At 42.1% G+C, this 18,117-nt stretch overlaps 1 protein-coding gene across 2 annotated transcripts in view; it reads left to right on the top strand.

The window, feature by feature from the left end:
* Positions 1-18,117, top strand: part of prpf8 (pre-mRNA processing factor 8) — a 47,263-nt gene that overhangs the window by 2,498 nt on the left and 26,648 nt on the right. For both annotated transcript variants that reach the window (XM_056283047.1, XM_056283048.1), the window contains exons 5-21: positions 504-722; positions 913-1,125; positions 1,406-1,531; positions 2,780-2,885; positions 3,179-3,369; positions 3,555-3,674; positions 3,837-4,026; positions 4,404-4,523; positions 6,568-6,702; positions 6,870-6,999; positions 7,151-7,347; positions 7,929-8,135; positions 8,854-9,017; positions 9,171-9,297; positions 13,287-13,479; positions 13,729-13,916; positions 14,170-14,408. In XM_056283047.1, coding sequence (XP_056139022.1) covers positions 504-722; positions 913-1,125; positions 1,406-1,531; positions 2,780-2,885; positions 3,179-3,369; positions 3,555-3,674; positions 3,837-4,026; positions 4,404-4,523; positions 6,568-6,702; positions 6,870-6,999; positions 7,151-7,347; positions 7,929-8,135; positions 8,854-9,017; positions 9,171-9,297; positions 13,287-13,479; positions 13,729-13,916; positions 14,170-14,408 — 2,865 coding nt within the window. The remainder of the gene's footprint in view (positions 1-503; positions 723-912; positions 1,126-1,405; positions 1,532-2,779; positions 2,886-3,178; positions 3,370-3,554; positions 3,675-3,836; positions 4,027-4,403; positions 4,524-6,567; positions 6,703-6,869; positions 7,000-7,150; positions 7,348-7,928; positions 8,136-8,853; positions 9,018-9,170; positions 9,298-13,286; positions 13,480-13,728; positions 13,917-14,169; positions 14,409-18,117) is intronic.

Here is an 18,117-nt window from a genome sequence, read left to right on the forward strand (position 1 = left end):
ATATGCAGTGCATATCTCAGTTGGGTATTTATCTTGACAGAATATAGAGTTTAAAAACTGTGGCGGTCCCTGGTAGTTCTAGTAGTTTTTAAGTTCCGGTTGTTGTTTGGGACCGTCAATGGTTATTTTCAGTTATTTTTTTACATTTCACATTTTATAGGCTTTGTTAGATTAGCGATATGTGTTTTCTGTTTTGTTTTTCAGGTAATATTTTCAATTTTGCTGTTCAAGTGTGACCATGTCTCTGAAGCTTAAAATGTTTAAAAATAGTATTATAGTTGTTGAAATGTCAATTTTGGTGTCAGTAATTTCTTAACAGACATACTAACATATGCAGCGCATTAATATTTCAATTGGGTATTTATATTGGCAGAATATAGAGTTTGAAAACTGGTGGTAATTTTGACCGCCCATGGTCGTTTTTGGTAGAAGTGAAATCCCGGTCGTTCTCATGTTAATAGTTCTTCCTAATCTTTGTTAATCCTTTCTAAACCCTTTTGCAGTGCCATGTGGATCATGATGCGTCGTGAGAAGCGTGATCGCCGACACTTCAAGCGTATGCGATTCCCACCATTTGACGATGAGGAGCCGCCACTGGACTATGCTGACAACATACTTGATGTGGAGCCCTTGGAAGCCATTCAGATGGAACTGGATCCTGAGGAGGATGCCTCTGTTGTAGACTGGTTCTATGAGCACCAGCCCCTCAAAGACACCACCAAGTAAATGACTTGATTCTCAAATAACATTCAAGAATTAATAGTTACGCTACCTATTATTGGAAAGTTCCTCTGTATTTTGCCAAACCTAACAATTTACCATGTTATACTATGTGATTTTAGGACTTTGATGTAGTATTCCCATTTATTTGGAGTTAAGTATGAAGATAATTCTTTGTTGTCTCTGTGGCAGGTATGTGAATGGCACCACCTACCGTCGATGGCAGTTCACCCTGCCAATGATGTCAACCCTCTATCGTCTGGCCAACCAGCTGCTGACTGACCTGGTTGACTACAATTACTTCTACCTGTTTGACCTGAAGGCCTTCTTCACCTCCAAGGCCCTAAACATGGCCATCCCTGGAGGACCCAAGTTTGAGCCCCTGGTCAGGGACATCAACCTCCAGTAAGGAACCCCTGCTACTGTTAATGAGCAACACAGCTGAAGACACATTTCTTCATCTGTGTTGCATTGTGTAGGGTATGGTTCACAATGTGCTGATGCATGTGAAAACATGTCAGTGAAGGGGTTTTTCTTCCATGTTTTTATATGAAAATTCCATTTCTTGTATTTTCCTCATGTTAAGAATTTTAATATTTTGCCCTACCCGTGTAAGCGATATATACATTAATTTATTCAAGCTAGATTTGTTTTTCCCTCAACTGCTTTTTTAACCTTCTCGTAGGGATGAAGACTGGAATGAGTTTAATGACATCAACAAGATTATCATCAGACAACCTATCAGGACGGAATACAAAATTGCCTTCCCCTACCTGTATAACAACCTGCCACACCATGTCCATCTCACCTGGTCAGAGAAGTTCCTCTAGTAATGAATGAAAGAAAAAAAAGTCAATTTCCTTCCAAACTGTTTACTCCACTGTTAATGAAAAAGTATTTATGGTATGCATCACCTAATTCCCAAAACTGAAATGTTTGAACACACACGCACACATTCACCTGATTTGAGAGCAAAAGAGTTTGGATTTTACAAGTAATGACTAAAACACATACATTTTCTGATCTATACAGTTAGGGTTGGGCTGAATGGTGCCTGAATACCGACTACATCATCCCAAATATAATCAGTAATGTTTTCAGTTAGAATACTCAAGAGTTAATTATTCTGATTACATTTAGAATTTGTGCTGTATCATTAATAGTATTTATGTCACATTGTTTCTTTTTCCTGGATATTGCTAGTATTGCCATGCCATTATCTCAATGAATTGAACATCTGCAAATTACTGCTGCACTCTACCAATGTGTGGTGTGCACAGGGGGAAATGTGGATGAGCTGATTTGAAAATGATTCATAGTTTTTTACAAGATTGTATGATAATTTGATTAGGAGCAGGGTTGGTGCCAGGGTGTATTGGACATTTTGGTTTCACAAGGGAGCTTTTCACTTGACCCCACCTCACCTATGTTGTATTACTGAGAAATAGGTTATGACAAAGAAACACATGTACTCAATGGAACTGCTTGCAGACACACGCATGCACACAGTACATGAGCTACGATGTATGTAGTAAATCTATTGCGGTAAATTAGATTTTTTTCCCCCATGTACTTCATTGGTACTGGGTTGCAGACTATGGCCTAAGCCTACCAGATGATTTCATTACGCTCTGTTATCAATTTTCATGTGGGCTCATTCTCGCCCAGCAATGAAATGTGAGCTTTATAGTCCCACCAGTAACGCTGAAGCTTAGGATGGAAGTGTTTTAAGTGTTCTCACAATTTATAGTTACTGTAATCCGAATACTGCTGTTTGAAAATGAAACTTGGGCTGAATACACATACTTGATTTCTATATTGTGAATATGTAATACTGTTACTTGTTTTCTGTTACCCAACCCTGCGTACAGTGCAGTTGAACAGTAATGAAAAGGGAAAACTTATTATTTACCAAAAGCCTCACAAAGGATTTACTCTTTGAGGAAATAGTCATGTGGTTGTTTATATTCTGTATTGAAGGCATTTGGTTTGGAATTCAGTTTCAAACAAAGCACAACAACCAAACATCAGATGAATTAAAAACCTCTTTCCTCTTCAGGTACCACACCCCCAATGTGGTTTTTATCAAGACAGAGGATCCAGATCTCCCGGCATTCTACTTTGACCCTCTAATCAATCCAATTTCCCATAGACACTCTGTTAAGGTAGGCATAGCTGGCTGTCTTCTGCCTTTTTTGTCTTCACAAAATTTTGGAAATTGAGTCTTGAATGCAGTCCTCCTACAGAGGCGCACTTGCATTTGTCTACTTGCCTATGCGTAAGAATTGCAGGAAGATGAAAATAAATGAACATTTTAGTTTTAATGACTGGCTACAATTGCAGGTGATCAGTTAACATTTAGACGTGACTGTGGTTAAAGCAACAGTTTGATTGTAAGTCTAATTGTGGGGGAAAGCACTTTTGCATGTTCTTGATCCGATGTACTGTACTAAATCAGAGTCAGGAGCCTCTGCCAGATGATGATGAGGAGTTTGAGCTGCCGGAGTATGTGGAGCCCTTTCTGAAGGAAACGCCTCTCTACACAGACAACACAGCCAATGGTATTGCTCTGCTATGGGCACCCAGGCCCTTCAACTTGCGCTCTGGGCGGACCAGGCGTGCCATTGACATCCCCCTCATTAAGAACTGGTGAGAAAATTGTTGATTTAATGTGTCAAATGTTGCATGACTTTTTGGAGAGGGAAGAAGACAAATTGCATAATTAAGTGGGTTTGGTGGGGGTGACACTGACTCTTTGCATAATTTAACTTTTTATATTCTAAGCCTCATACTCAAGAAGTATTTAATTAGTCAGACTTGATGTCACTTATTAGGTACCGTGAGCACTGTCCAGCAGGCCAGCCTGTGAAAGTGCGTGTGTCCTACCAGAAACTGTTGAAGTACTATGTGCTGAATGCTCTCAAACACAGACCACCCAAGGCTCAGAAGAAGAGGTGAGAATCTTGAATTTTTTTCAGCAACTGTGTATTGATAAACATCCTGTTACAGCCTGGAGTCAATGTATCAAATATATAATATATTACTCTCTTGGTTTGCTCGTAAACTAGATCTTTTGTAAATGTGTTTTCCTTCTCTACATTCCATTGACATTTCAGGTACCTTTTCCGCTCCTTCAAGGCCACCAAGTTCTTTCAGTCCACCAAGCTAGATTGGGTTGAGGTTGGCTTACAGGTGTGCCGGCAAGGGTACAATATGTTGAATCTTCTTATCCACCGCAAGAACCTCAACTACCTGCATCTTGACTACAACTTCAACCTCAAGCCCGTAAAGACGCTCACCACAAAGGTATGAGGTCCAAAGCAAAACCTCCCGGCACCACAGAGTTTTTCTTCCTGGAATGGTGAATGATTGGTTATATACAGTAGATAACCCCATGGTAAAACCTGATTGGTTGTTCCAGAATGTAAGATTCACTCAAACTGCCTGACTTCAATGGCGATTGGATAGTTGAATCTGACGTTGTGGACACCAGTGTGTTAGCATATACATAATTCTACTAAGTCTAATTTATCCTCTTCTCCTGATCATGGTGTGACCGTATTAGATTAATCAATTGGGTAATTTTTACTGAATTGTAAACGCAGTGTATAAATTTGCCTTGAATGGTACCAAGAAAGTGTTGGGTCTATCATTGCCTGGGTCTATGTGTTTCCATTCTCCAGGAACGTAAGAAGTCCAGATTCGGCAATGCCTTCCATCTCTGCAGGGAAGTGCTGCGTCTCAGCAAGCTGGTGGTGGACAGCCATGTTCAGTACAGACTGGGAAATGTTGATGCATTCCAGGTCAGGAACTTGGGTCAATAGCTCTGGTTTCAGCGGCCATCTAGTGACTGGGCAACCAGGCCAGCAGAGGACAATTGAGTTAACTATGTCCATGTGCCCTGTTTTTGCCATTCTACTACTGATATTACTCCAGTGTTGCCACAATCTAGCATTTTCTGACTAGTAGTTCTGGAAAAATATTCTAGATCTTTTCCAGTTTGTCCTTGTTATACAGTGGCTTGCAAAAGTAATCATACCCCTTGAACTTTTCCACATTTTGTCACGTTTCGACCACAAATATAAATATATTTTATTAGAATTTTATGCGAAAGACCAACACAAAGTGGCACACAATTGTGAAGTACAAAGAAAATTATACATGATTTAAAAAAAAATTTACAAATAAAAAACTGAAAAGTGCGGTGTGCAAAAGTATTCAGCCCCCCTGAGTCAATACTTTGTGGAACCGCCTTTTGCTGCAATTACAGCTGCAAGTCTTTTGGGGTATGTCTTTACCAGCTTTGCACATCTAGAGACTGAAATTTTTGCCCATTCTTTTTTGCAAAACAGCTCAAGCTCAGTCAGATTAGATGGAGAGTGTTTGTGAATGGCAGTTTTCAGATCTTGCCACAGATTCTCAATTGGATTTAGGTCTGGACTTTGACTGGGCCATTCTAACACATGAATATGTTGTGTTTTAAACCATTCCATTGTAGCCCTGGCTTTATGTTTAGGGTCGTTGTCCTGCTGGAAGGTGAACCTCCACCCCAGTCTCAAGTCTTTTGCAGACTCCAACAGGTTTTCTTCCAAGATTGCCCTGTATTTGGCTCCATCCATCTTCCCATCAGCTCTGACCATCTTCCCTGTCCCTGCTGAAGAGAAGCACCCCCAGAGCATGATGCTGCCACCACCATGTTTGACAGTGGGGATGGTGTGTTCAGAGTGATGTGCAGTGTTAGTTTTCCGCCACACATAGCGTTTTGCATGTAGGCCAAAAAGTTCAATTTTGGTCTCATCTGACCAGAGCAGCTTCTTCCACATGTTTGCTGTGTCCCCCACATGGCTTCTGGCAAACTGCAAACGGGTCTTCTTATGGTTTTCTTTTAACAATGGCTTTCTTCTTGCCACTCTTCCATAAAGGCCAGATTTGTGCAGTGCACGACCAATAGTTGTGCTGTGGACAGATTTCCCCCACCTGAGCTGTGGATCTCTGCAGTTCGTCCAGAGTCACCATGGGCCTCTTGGCTGCATCTCTGATCAGTGCTCTCCTTGTTCGGCCTGTAAGTCTAGGTGGACGGCCGTGTCTTGGTAGGTTTGCAGTTGTGCCATACTCTTTCCATTTCCGGATGATGGATTGAACAGTGCTCCGTGAGATGTTCAAAGCTTTGGAAATCTTTTTATAGCCTAACCCTGCTTTAAACTTCTCCACAACTTTATCCCTGACCTGTCTGGTGTGTTCCTTGGACTTCATGATGCTGTTTGCTCCCCAATATTCTCTTAACAAACCTCTGAGGCCGTCACAGAACAGCTGTATTTGTACTGAGATTAGATTATACACAGGTTGACTCTGTTTAGTCATTAGGTCAACATTCGATCATTCAGCAATCATCAGGCAACTTCTGAAGGCAATTGGTTGCACTCAGAGAAAAGGGGGCTGAATACTTTTGCACATCGCACTTTTCATTTTTTTATTTGTAAAATTTTTTTTAAATCAAGTGTAATTTTCTTTGTACTTCACAGTTGTGTGCCACTTTGTGTTGGTCTTTCACATAAAATTCCAATAAAATATATTTATGTTTGTGGTCGTAACGTGACAAAATGTGGAAAAGTTCAAGGGGTATGAATACTTTTGCAAGCCACTGTAGGTGAATCTGTTGATCAAAAGGATAAATGTCAGTAGTCAAGCCACTTTTTAGTTATGCCATTGTTTATAATTTTTCAGTGGTTAAACTATTTCAGTTAAATTTTTATTGTTTCTTAGTTTGTTAAAATAGCAACATATGCATGATGAATACATGATCATTTTACACATTTCTAATCCCAGAACTTTGCCTGTGTATTGTAGTTGGCTGATGGGCTTCAGTACATTTTTGCCCATGTGGGCCAGCTGACAGGCATGTACCGGTACAAGTACAAACTGATGAGACAAATCCGGATGTGCAAGGATCTCAAGCATCTCATTTACTACCGCTTCAATACTGTAAGTACAAACCTAAGAACATGTGAATTTCATTGTTTTGTCAACAGTTATGCATGTTAAGAAGTGAGTTTTTGGACTTTCCACAAATGCTGAATTATCCAGTCACACTTAACAACCACTCACTGGCTTGATTTGTTGTTGTATTTAATTTTTCCTGTTTTTAATAGGGTCCTGTTGGCAAGGGTCCAGGTTGTGGCTTCTGGGCTCCTGGCTGGAGGGTGTGGCTGTTCTTCATGAGGGGCATCACCCCATTGCTGGAGAGGTGGTTGGGTAACCTGCTTGCCAGACAGTTTGAAGGTTTGCAAACACTTTTTTTTTAATCTCTACTGACATTTGATTCACAGTAGACCTATTATTTTACATCTGAAAACAAATGTGTCGAGGTTCCAAGTTTACAAGAACTTGAACAGTCATTATGAATAAGCAACATTTTTCTAACTCCTAACAGGGCGTCACTCCAAGGGTGTGGCCAAGACTGTCACCAAGCAGCGTGTCGAGTCTCACTTTGACCTGGAACTACGTGCTGCAGTGATGCATGACATCCTGGACATGATGCCTGAAGGCATCAAGCAGAATAAGGCCAGAACCATCCTGCAACACCTCAGCGAGTCCTGGAGATGCTGGAAGGCCAACATCCCTTGGAAAGTCAGTGCACTGTGGAACTATTGGGCTCTGCTGAGTCCTTTTTAATAGAATATCAGCCAGTCGGTATTGGCAGCATGGAATCTTTGTATGATGAAATGTTTTTATTTGAATTTAGGATTAGCTGACTAATTTGTTTCTTTAAACAATGAGTTGATATTTTCATGTAGATCTTTTTCATCCCTGCACACTTGTGACCTTTTGAGAAAAGGTTTGCTAATGTGTCTTTCTACTATCCTGTAAAACAGCTCATCATCACCCCTCATTGAAACAAACTGAATCTCATTAGCTGTGAGCTATTTATTTTGGCATTGGGTAAAAGCTGGTTCATAGTTAACAATATGTGTGCCTTCAATAATGATCACTGCCATGGCCTTTGTTGATTTTAGTGCCAATATAGAAAACTGTACATTGTACATAGTTTGTACATACTATGTACATGCACAGGCACATTAAGATCTGAAATGTTTTGCATCCCTTTGAGTGAAGCTTTGGAAAGTAGCTGAGGGAGATGATTCTGAATATGGATGGCCTCATCTTTATCAGATGCATTTGATTAATTGTTCAACTTTGCTCCATTTCAGGTGCCAGGTCTGCCCACTCCCATAGAGAATATGATTCTACGTTATGTGAAGGCCAAGGCTGACTGGTGGACTAACACTGCTCACTACAACCGTGAGCGAATCCGCCGTGGAGCCACTGTGGACAAGACTGTGTGCAAGAAGAACCTTGGGAGACTGACTCGTCTCTACCTGAAGGCTGAGCAGGAGAGACAGCATAACTACCTGAAGGTAACACATTGGCTCTTACCAAAGCTGTACTGAAGATATCTGTCTAGTTGGGGTCAAAAACAATTCAGTGTTATCATTATTTTTAGTTTAAGTTTTAAATAAGCTACGGTGGCGCAGTGGTTAGCGTAGTCACCTCACAGCAAGAAGGTCCTGGGTTTGAGCCCCGGGGTAGTTTAACCTTGGTGGGTCATCCCGGGTCGTCCTCTGTGGGGAGTTTGAATGTTCTCCCCATGTCTGCGTGGGTTTCCTCTGAGGGCTCTGGTTTCCTCCCACAGTCCAAAGACATGTAAGTCAGGTGAATTGGCCGTACTAAATTGTCCCTAGGTATGGGTGTGTGCGTGCGCGCGTGCCTCCCTGCCTGCTGCCCAGTGACTACTGGAATAGGCTCCAGCATCCCCACGGCCCTGAGAGCAGGATAAGCGGTTCAGATAATGGATGGTTGGATAGATAATTAATTTTCGCAGATGGGGGGAATATTCTAGTAGAGCTGTGCGATGATGAAAGGTGTAATATTTCATTCTTCTGTTTAGTGTGCATACAAATGACTCACCTCTGTATTTTTTCAGTGATGCTACTTGGAATCAACGAATGTTAAAAAAGTAAAATGCACTGGCAGTAATAAGTACTATCATTGCTTCCCCAGAGCGCAACCATTCTATTCCAGGGACTTCTCATTTTGGTATGTGTTACATTTGAAGTATCTTTATTCTGCCCGCAGGATGGTCCTTACATTACAGCTGAAGAGGCAGTGGCCATCTACACCACCACAGTACACTGGCTTGAAAGCCGACGCTTTTCACCAATCCCATTCCCCCCACTTTCCTACAAACATGACACCAAGCTTCTCATCCTGGCCCTCGAAAGGCTAAAGGAAGCGTACAGGTAATATACGACTGCCCTTTTCATGGCATTTGATACAGCATTATTTGGCATGATGATAAGCATACCATGACATGGAAAAACCTTTGTTATTATGAAGGGTTTTTTAATCACTTAACATTTTACCTTCATTTTATGTATTCTTTGTTTTCAAAGTGTGAAGTCTCGTCTGAACCAGTCTCAGAGGGAGGAACTGGGTCTGATAGAGCAGGCGTATGACAACCCCCATGAAGCCCTGTCCAGGATCAAGCGTCACTTGCTAACCCAGAGAGCCTTTAAAGAGGTCAGAGTAAAAAATATAAGCGCTGAAACCAACATTCAACATAAACTAGACCAGGGATGGGCAACTTCGATGATAGAGAGGGCCACAAAAATTGTATCCTTACTACCAGAGGGCCAGATTGTGACTGTGCACTTCCATTAGTGGGATACTGTAACCCCATCACTCAGTTAACAAATTATAGCAACTATTTAATGAAAAGAATAAAATATATACCAGAAATCAAAGTTTATTATACTAACATTTCTATTTAATGAACTTAACACAGAAACAAAAGGTGTCCATAAAATTTTGCCAAATCAGTATGTCAATTGACAAGACCATGCTGGATTGGTCAGGGTCTGCATTAACAACAGCCAGCATTGGTGCTGTGCCCTCACAGGGTCCTGATGGAAACTAAAATCTGCTGTGGTGACCCCTGAAAAACAGAAAAAGCTGAAAGAAGAAGAACACAGATACAAAATGTCCATATTCCTGAGTGATATACCATTATTTCAGTGCAATGGGGTCTCAAAAATCATAATTCAATAATGGTACAAAAGTTAACATTCACACTAAGTGCAACAACTAATATTCATGTTTCTAGTGCATTTCTATTCTGCCCTCCCATTCCATGAGATGTTTCAAATAAACATGTATTTAGCTCAAAATGGTAAATGGGCTACATTTTATAAAGCACTTTTCTCGTCTACTGACCACAGAAAGCACTTTTTTACAATGTGTGCCTCACATTCACCCATTCACACACACATTCATACACTGATGAAGCCATTGAAACTCACCCCAGGTGGATCAGTATAAAGTTCTGTCTTAATGAGATACCTGTGGTGTCTCCTGCTGGCGTACAATAGACTATCAATGTTTGTGCATCCAATCTGCATGAGCTGGAACAGAGTTTCATCTATCAGCCTGTTTCATCTTGTTTGACTTGATGTGCTTCATTGTTGAGAGGCTGCTCTTACAGATGTAAGTTCTCCCTCCCAAACATGCTGGCCATTGAGAGTGCAAAATCCCTGAGGAGTGAAAAAATCCCAGAGGAGTGGAAAGCAAGACTCGGGGTAGTAGTCTCCAAAATGAAATTCCTCTCTCATTGCGCTTTGCTTGAAAGAAGGAGTCTGACTGTAGTTTGCAAAGTTCAAGCTGCAACTCTGGGAGTTGCTCACTGACAGTAGCAGAGAGGGGGTCAGTGAATAACACAATTCATGGCTGCATGGCATGGAAATCTTGAAAGCGTTCCTTGAACTGCTGCTGCAGTCCCCCCCCCCTTTCTTTTTTTCTCCCCAGTTGTATCTGGCCAATTACCCCACTCTTCCGAGCCGTCCTGGTTGCTGCTCCACCCCCTCTGCCAATCTGGGGGGGGGCTGCAGACTACCACATCCCTCCTCTGATACATGTGAAGTCACCAGCCGCTTCTTTTCACCTGACAGTGAGGAGTTTCGCCAGGGGGATGTAGCGTGTGGGAGGATCATGTTATTCCCCCCAGTTCCCCCTCCCTTCTGAACAGGCACCTCGACCAGCCAGAGGAGGTGCTAGTGCAGCGACCAGGACACATACCCACATTTGGCTTCCCACCCGTAGACACAGCCAATTGTCTCTGTGGGGATGCCCAACCAAGCTGGAGGTTACATGGGGATTCGAATCGGGCTCCCTGTGTCGGTAGGCAACGGAATAGACTGCCACGCTACCCGGATGCCCCACTGCTGCAGTGTTCTATGTCTGTTCTGTACTTGAGAAATATTTTCTGACATTCAGGGACATCTTTGTGCATCTCTTCACAGGCAGGAAAGTGTGACAAATTTGAATGGTCGGATGAAAAGCCTTCTTCGAATAGGCTAATTCACGCTTAAATGCGTTTACATGAGCATAGAGATTCGACACAATTTGGCCTCTTACCTGCAACTGCATATTAAGGTGATTAAGATGCGAGGTAATATCCTCAAGGAAGGCCATGTTGCAGCGAAAATCTGTTTCGCTGTATTTACTGCAGTAAGCACTTGCATTACATCTAATGCGGTCCTCCAAGAACACTGGGGTTTCAGCGTGGCTCCTCCATCTGATCTCAGTATTCGTCTATAAACCCCTATAAATGGCACTGGCTTCATCCAAAAAGGCTACAAACTTCCTATGATTGAGAGACCTGTTCCTCCCTCGAATGGGATTGGTAACCTTGGTAACTAAATCCATGACATGGCTGAAGTTCATTGTCTTGGCATAGAGGTCTTCCTGTACGATCAAAATGAAATAGGATTTAGCCTATGATAAAAACTCTCACAAAGAAAACCCACATTCATAACCATATATCAATAGTTAGCTAGCAATGTTAGCCACCTGATGTATGATGCAACGCAATATTGGACAGTCAATTCCACTCTGTTGGAGGAGCCTGGCAAATCCAGTGCATCTTCCTCGCATTGAATGGTGCGCTATCGGTAAGAACAGCTGAAAGCTTGTCAAAGCCCCCATGCTCACTTACAACACTTTTAATGGTGTTGAAAACATCCTTGCCCTTGGCAGTGTCATGCAAAGACACCAGTTTCAATAACTCCTCGTGCACTTAAATGAACTGTCAATGGCTCTTGTGTAAATGAGAAGCTGGCTAACATCCATCACAGCTGTACTCATCCAATGCTAAGAAGTACTTGCAGTCATGCATGACTTGTTTTAGCTTTCCCTCGACATGATTTTGAATGTCAGAAATTCTTAGCGTCACTGTGCGATGAGACGGAGACATTTTCAAAGTTCTTAGCTATGTTATCTCCAAAAGCTTTAGCCATCTCTACTGCACATAGCTGCACATAGCTTCACTGTTTTGCCATCTGACAAGGGCTTCTTTGCTTGAGCAAGCTCAAGGGAAACGGAATAAGATGCCTTGAGAGAGGACTCTTGTGTAGACGTGGCTTTGGTAAAAAGGCTCTGCTGTCGGTGTATTTTTCCTTTGAGGTCAGTGATGATAGTGGCTATGGCACCTCCAGTGTACATGCCATATTTGTTTGTGTGTGGTATTGTAGTGGCGACTCAAGTTGAAATCCTTCATGGCTGATTTTGTTTCCAGGCACACTTAACACAGAGGTTTTCCTTTGAATTCCGTAAAAAATATATTCCGTTTCCCATCTTGCCTGGAAGACACGGTTCTCTAGGTCAAGGTTTCTTTTTTTTTGCCGCTCATGTCTCTCCTTTTGTGTCATTGCGGAGTAGGCCAGTCAAGATCAAGACGAGACCATGTGCAAGCAGTTGCTTGGCTACAGGCCTTTTGTGTTTCGAGGGAGTGCCCTCTATCATTGGACAGTATAATTACAATTGGGATCCTGTTCAAATGTGGTCAAACACCTGTGAAACCAACAATTTATTGATATTTGGAAATTGAGCCACGGGCTGTACTGAGTGAGGACGGGGGCTGAATGCGGCCCACAGGCCACCAGTTGCCCACGTCTGAACTAGACTAATACATCTAATGCATCTCAAAGATCCATCTTGAAACTTGGATATACCATGATTCCATAAACACAGGGTAGCTTTTGCATGGGTAAAATAAATGACAAACATATTGGAAATGTCACCATAACTAAAAACTACAGGTCAGTTTTTGCTCCATTGTCTACCAAAGTGTTAACAAACAAACACTTTCAACAACAACAACAACAACAACTTAGTTTTCTTAGCTCTGGATGCCAGATAATCCCAGTTCTTGATCAAATAACTTAGTCAGGCTATTTATAGTGTAATAATTCAAAGTCCTAACCCAAGACAGCAAAGTTCTGGCATCTGTTGCTCAACAGAATGATTGAATATTAATGTCACATGTAGCACAGCTCAGTCAAAGCTGTCAAGCAAACTTGGAGGTAGTGCTTTTCAGATACTCACTAGAAATGATGATTATTGCAACATTATTTTGTTACAATCTTTGCAGTGCTCCAGTATAAACACTGACATTTCCCAAATAATCTCTATCAGTCCCAATCTGTCTTTAATCCCTGCCCTCTCCCCATTTTCAGGTGGGTATTGAATTCATGGACCTGTACAGCCACTTGGTGCCAGTCTATGATGTGGAGCCCCTGGAGAAGATCACTGATGCTTACCTTGACCAATATCTGTGGTATGAAGCAGATAAGAGACGCCTCTTTCCACCTTGGATCAAACCTGCAGACACAGAGCCTCCGCCACTTTTGGTGTACAAGTGGTGCCAAGGTCAGGAAATATGTTCAGCTTTTTTGTGGTTAAATCAAGATGTGAATGGAGGGAATAGCAATGGTGTTTAGCTCAGTGGCATTTGTGGTAGAAGAGTGATGGCAGTATGAACACTTAACCGCTAAATAAAAATGCCACTGAAATCAATGTCTTCTCTAACTGATAATAGTATTAAGTTGGCAAGAAATGAATTATGAAGAGAACAACAGTCAAACCAAATCTGAATGTGGTCTTTTCAATATTGCACAGGGATTAACAATTTGCAGGACGTTTGGGACACCACAGAAGGTGAATGCAATGTGATGCTGGAGTCCCGCTACGAGAAGATGTACGAGAAGATTGACTTGACCCTGCTGAATAGGCTGCTGCGTCTCATTGTGGATCACAACATTGCTGATTATATGACAGCCAAGAACAATGTTGTTATTAACTACAAGGTCAGCATTCAGTTGCCACTGATCACTTCCTAGAAAAGATTTGTAGGAACTAATCTTTTCTTTTCCTCATCTTTTTTGATCTAATTTGGCATGTGTATATATAAAGATGCTTGATTTCTTAACGCATATACAATAACCCTAACCAAAAACCTTAATCTTGTTGTTGGCTGTAGTTTATTTTGGTAATATACAATTTTTTTGTTGCTGGTTGGCTTAAATCTTTCAATATTTTTTCTTCTCCCTACCCCTCTAGGACATGAACCACACCAACTCTTATGGTATCATTAGGGGGCTCCAGTTTGCCTCATTTATTGTACAGTATTATGGCCTGGTGATGGACCTGCTGGTGCTTGGTCTGCACCGTGCTAGTGAGATGGCTGGCCCACCCCAAATGCCGAATGACTTCCTCAGTTTCCAGGACACAGTCACAGAGAGTGCCCATCCAATCCGTCTCTACTGCCGCTACATAGACCGCATTCACATCTTTTTCAGGTGAGATCAAGAGTAATTAAAAACACTACCAGAGTACAAGTCGCACTTGAGGATAAGTTGCACTCAGCAAAAAACGTGTTGTTGCGAGGAAAAAAAAACATTAAGTTGATTTGGTGTATAAGTCGCATATGGTGGTATAGTGTAGAGCCCTGTGCGGGACTGTTTACCTAATCCTGCTCCTGCTAGATTTCTGACAGTTACCACCTACTCCCACAATGTGTGTGTTTTCACTCCCACTTGGACCCACAAACATTCTGATCAGTCACGCCTGCACAGTAGGGTTCCACTGATTTTGTTTCTGCTTCCATCCCGCAGGGAAAACGCATTATTTTACTGCGTAGTATTTATTGATAGAGATGCATACCTGTAGGTAATAACGTAGTGAAATTACATTCTAGTGCATAATTACATTCATACTAGTCCAATAATTCAAGATTCAAGATCTTTTATTGTTACATCTCTAAGAATAAGAAAGTAAAATTCTTGTGTTTCAGTTCCTCAATACTGCAGCAACAATAGCAATAAAACAAAAAAGCAGTAATAATGATAAATGGTGTGTGGTGTATGCAAGATGCTGTGTGTATATAGGCTGTGCCTTAATAAGTGTGCATATGTGTGTGTAGTTGTTTGCGTGCGCGTGTGTGTGTGTGTGTGTGTGTGTGTGTGTGTGTGTGTGTGTGTAAACTGATGATCCATTGAAGATCATAGGTCAGTACCAGTCAGTCCGGCAACAGGCTTAGTGTCTTTAATGTTCTTTGTTCAAAAGCCTGGTTGCTTGGTGGAAAAAGCTGTTCCGGAGCCTACTGGTCCGGGCTTTGAGGCTGCAGTACTGCTGCCTGACGGTAGCAGCTGGAACAGTCCATAGTTGGGGTGGCTGGGGTCATTGATAATCCTACGGGCTTTGCTGACACGACGTCCATTATACGTATATGTCCTGGATAGAGGGAAACTCTGATCCACTGATGTCCTGGGCTGTCCGCACAACCCTCTGCAGCATTTTGCGGCTGTGGGCAGTACAGTTCCCATGTCAGGCGGTGATGCATCCAGTCAGGACGCTCTTGGTTGGGCCTCTAGAAGGCCTGTAGAATCTCTTGTCCCATGCCGAACTTCTTGAGTTGCCTGAGGTGAAAGAGGCATTGTTGTGCCTTTTTCACTACATGGCTGGTGTGTTCATCCCAGGTGAGGTCCTCGGTAATGTGGACACCGTGGAACTTGAAGCACTTGAGGTTAGTATGGAATGTAGTGGCTATTGCGTCATCAGTGAATCTATTTTGTCAGTAGGCAAATTGGTGGGGGTCAAGGGTGGACGGTAACATTATCCAAAGGAGTTGAACCAAGTGTAACTGGACTTGGTATATATCCGTGAAGACGTTTCGCCTCTCATCCAAGAGGCTTCCTCAGTTTGGCTGGTGATGAGACTCAGAATTTATCCTCTAGGAGTCGTTGTCAGAGCTATTGATATGCGTGGCTCTTTGTGTCCCAATGTTTAACAACGCCCGTCGCTAACAGAGCCATAGATATGAGTGGCTCATTGGTGTACCGATGTTATGGCCGCGCCCGTCGTTATCGGAGCTATTGATTTGCATTTGTTTAGCAGCGACGGTTGTTGGGGGTGTTAGTTTCGACTTCATTGTTCAGTGGTCATGAGAGTCGTTGGAGCCGTTAGTGACCGACTGTTGTTCTCGGAGGCTAGGCTTCTTGAGTCTCCTGGGTTGAGATGAAAGGATGGCATAAATTCTGAGTCTCATCACCAGCCAGTCAGAGTAGCTTGGTTTGGTCAGAAAGGCACGAACTGAGGAAGCCTCTTGGATGAGAGGCGAAACGTCTTCACGGATATATACCAAGTCCAGTTGCACTTGATTCAACTCCTTTGGATAACCATGACCTGGATGAATGAGAACATTCACAGACACAGTAACATTAGTTATCTAATTACTTATTCTAGTGCAATAAGTACACCTAGGGCAAAATTAGATTGCATTTATTGATTTATTTCAACCCCCCCCCCACACTTGTATCCGGCCAATTGCCCCACTCTTCCGAGCCATCCCGGTTGCTGCTCCATCCCCTCTGCTCAGCTGTGGAGGGCTACAGACCACCACATGCCTCCTCTGATACATGTGGAGTCGCCAGCTGCTTCTTTTCACCTGACAGTGAAGCGTTTTGCCAGGGGAACGTAGCACGTGGGAGGATCGTGCTCTTCCCCCCAGTTCCCCCCGCCCCCCCGAACAGGCGCCCCGACTGACCAGAGGAGGCGCTAGTCCAGCGACCAGGACACATACCCACATCTGGCTTCCCACCCATAGACACAGCCAACTGTCTGTAGGGATGCCCGACCAAGCCGGAGGTAACACGGGGATTCGAACCAGTGATCCCTGTGTTGGTAGGCAATGGAATAGATCGCCACACCACCTGGACGCCCCTGTATTTATTTATTTAACTTATTTTAGAACATGTTGGCTGTGATTGTTTTGCTGAGGTTTTATTTTGTTTCGTTTCCCTGTGTTTTAACGCACTGATCAATGTATTCTGTACAATGACAACAGTCTTTCTATTCCATTCCATTCTATGTCAACAAAGCCTTTCCTGGCAACGAAGTCAAACGACCGAATGTCTACAGCAAAATGCGACACGTTTCTTGGTAGTATCTTGTTTGATATGTGCAGGAAGAAGTGCTTTGTCTTTGAAGGATAGCTTACTTTGATTGGGTAGAACGGAGCAGGTATGTCGCCTCAACCCAGAGGTGGCAGATTTGTGAACATTGTAGCTCAGTACTTTTGCACATTTGTTGCAACTAGCAAAGTCCAGTTCATTTCCATCATTGTCAGTAACAACTGAGAAATTTTTACAAATATCAGACATGCCTTGCTTTTCCGTTGTATTACAATGACCTGCTTTGATCCTCTTTTCCACTTTATTTGTTCACTCTATTCTTCTGGTTAGCAATAGCTAAATTCCAGGACCCGCAGTTTATTTTTTGACCACCCGCTCCCAGAGCTGCTGTCCTGAAGTATTGTATTTTCAATTGAGTCACAAGAATAAACAGTATCATCTAGTGGCCTTAGTTGAAATGCAGCGTATTCGTCAAACAAAATTACATTGTATATGTCGCTTTGGAAAGAAGTTGCAGGACCAGCCAGACAAGTAAAAACAGCAACTTATTGCCTGGGAAGTATGGTAAATTACATCATATCCGAATGTTTTGCAGTTTTTTTTTAACAATTCTAATAGAAAATAGTAGGGGTTGACCGATATGTTTTTTTTTTTTAGGGCCGATACTGATATCGATTATTGGTACGTTATGATGGCCGATAACCAATATTTGGAGGTGATATTCAGTTGCAGTAAATGTAAAAAAAACTTGTGCCAAAATTTACAGCAACACAAACCCCAACACAAGGCGGCCTTTAAATGAACATATGATTGAATTTTGTGTAAAACAGAAAAGATTTGAAAAAAATATTTTTTTTAATTAAAAATAAATAACTTTCAAAACTTGAAAGTGGAATGAATTAAACAGCATGGACAGCAGGATTAACATTGATCAAACTGAATAATGATAATATTAAAATAATTCCACATAAATTGGTTAAAGTGCAGGCTTTGACTGAACTGAATGGAAAAATGTACATTAGTGTCATTATGTTCCCTTTCTCTTATCTTTAAAGTGATAGTTCAGGTTTTTCGAAGTGAGGTTGCACGAGGCACT

This window comes from Lampris incognitus, chromosome 7, assembly GCF_029633865.1.
Source record: "Lampris incognitus isolate fLamInc1 chromosome 7, fLamInc1.hap2, whole genome shotgun sequence".
NCBI classification, from domain to species: domain Eukaryota; kingdom Metazoa; phylum Chordata; class Actinopteri; order Lampriformes; family Lampridae; genus Lampris; species Lampris incognitus.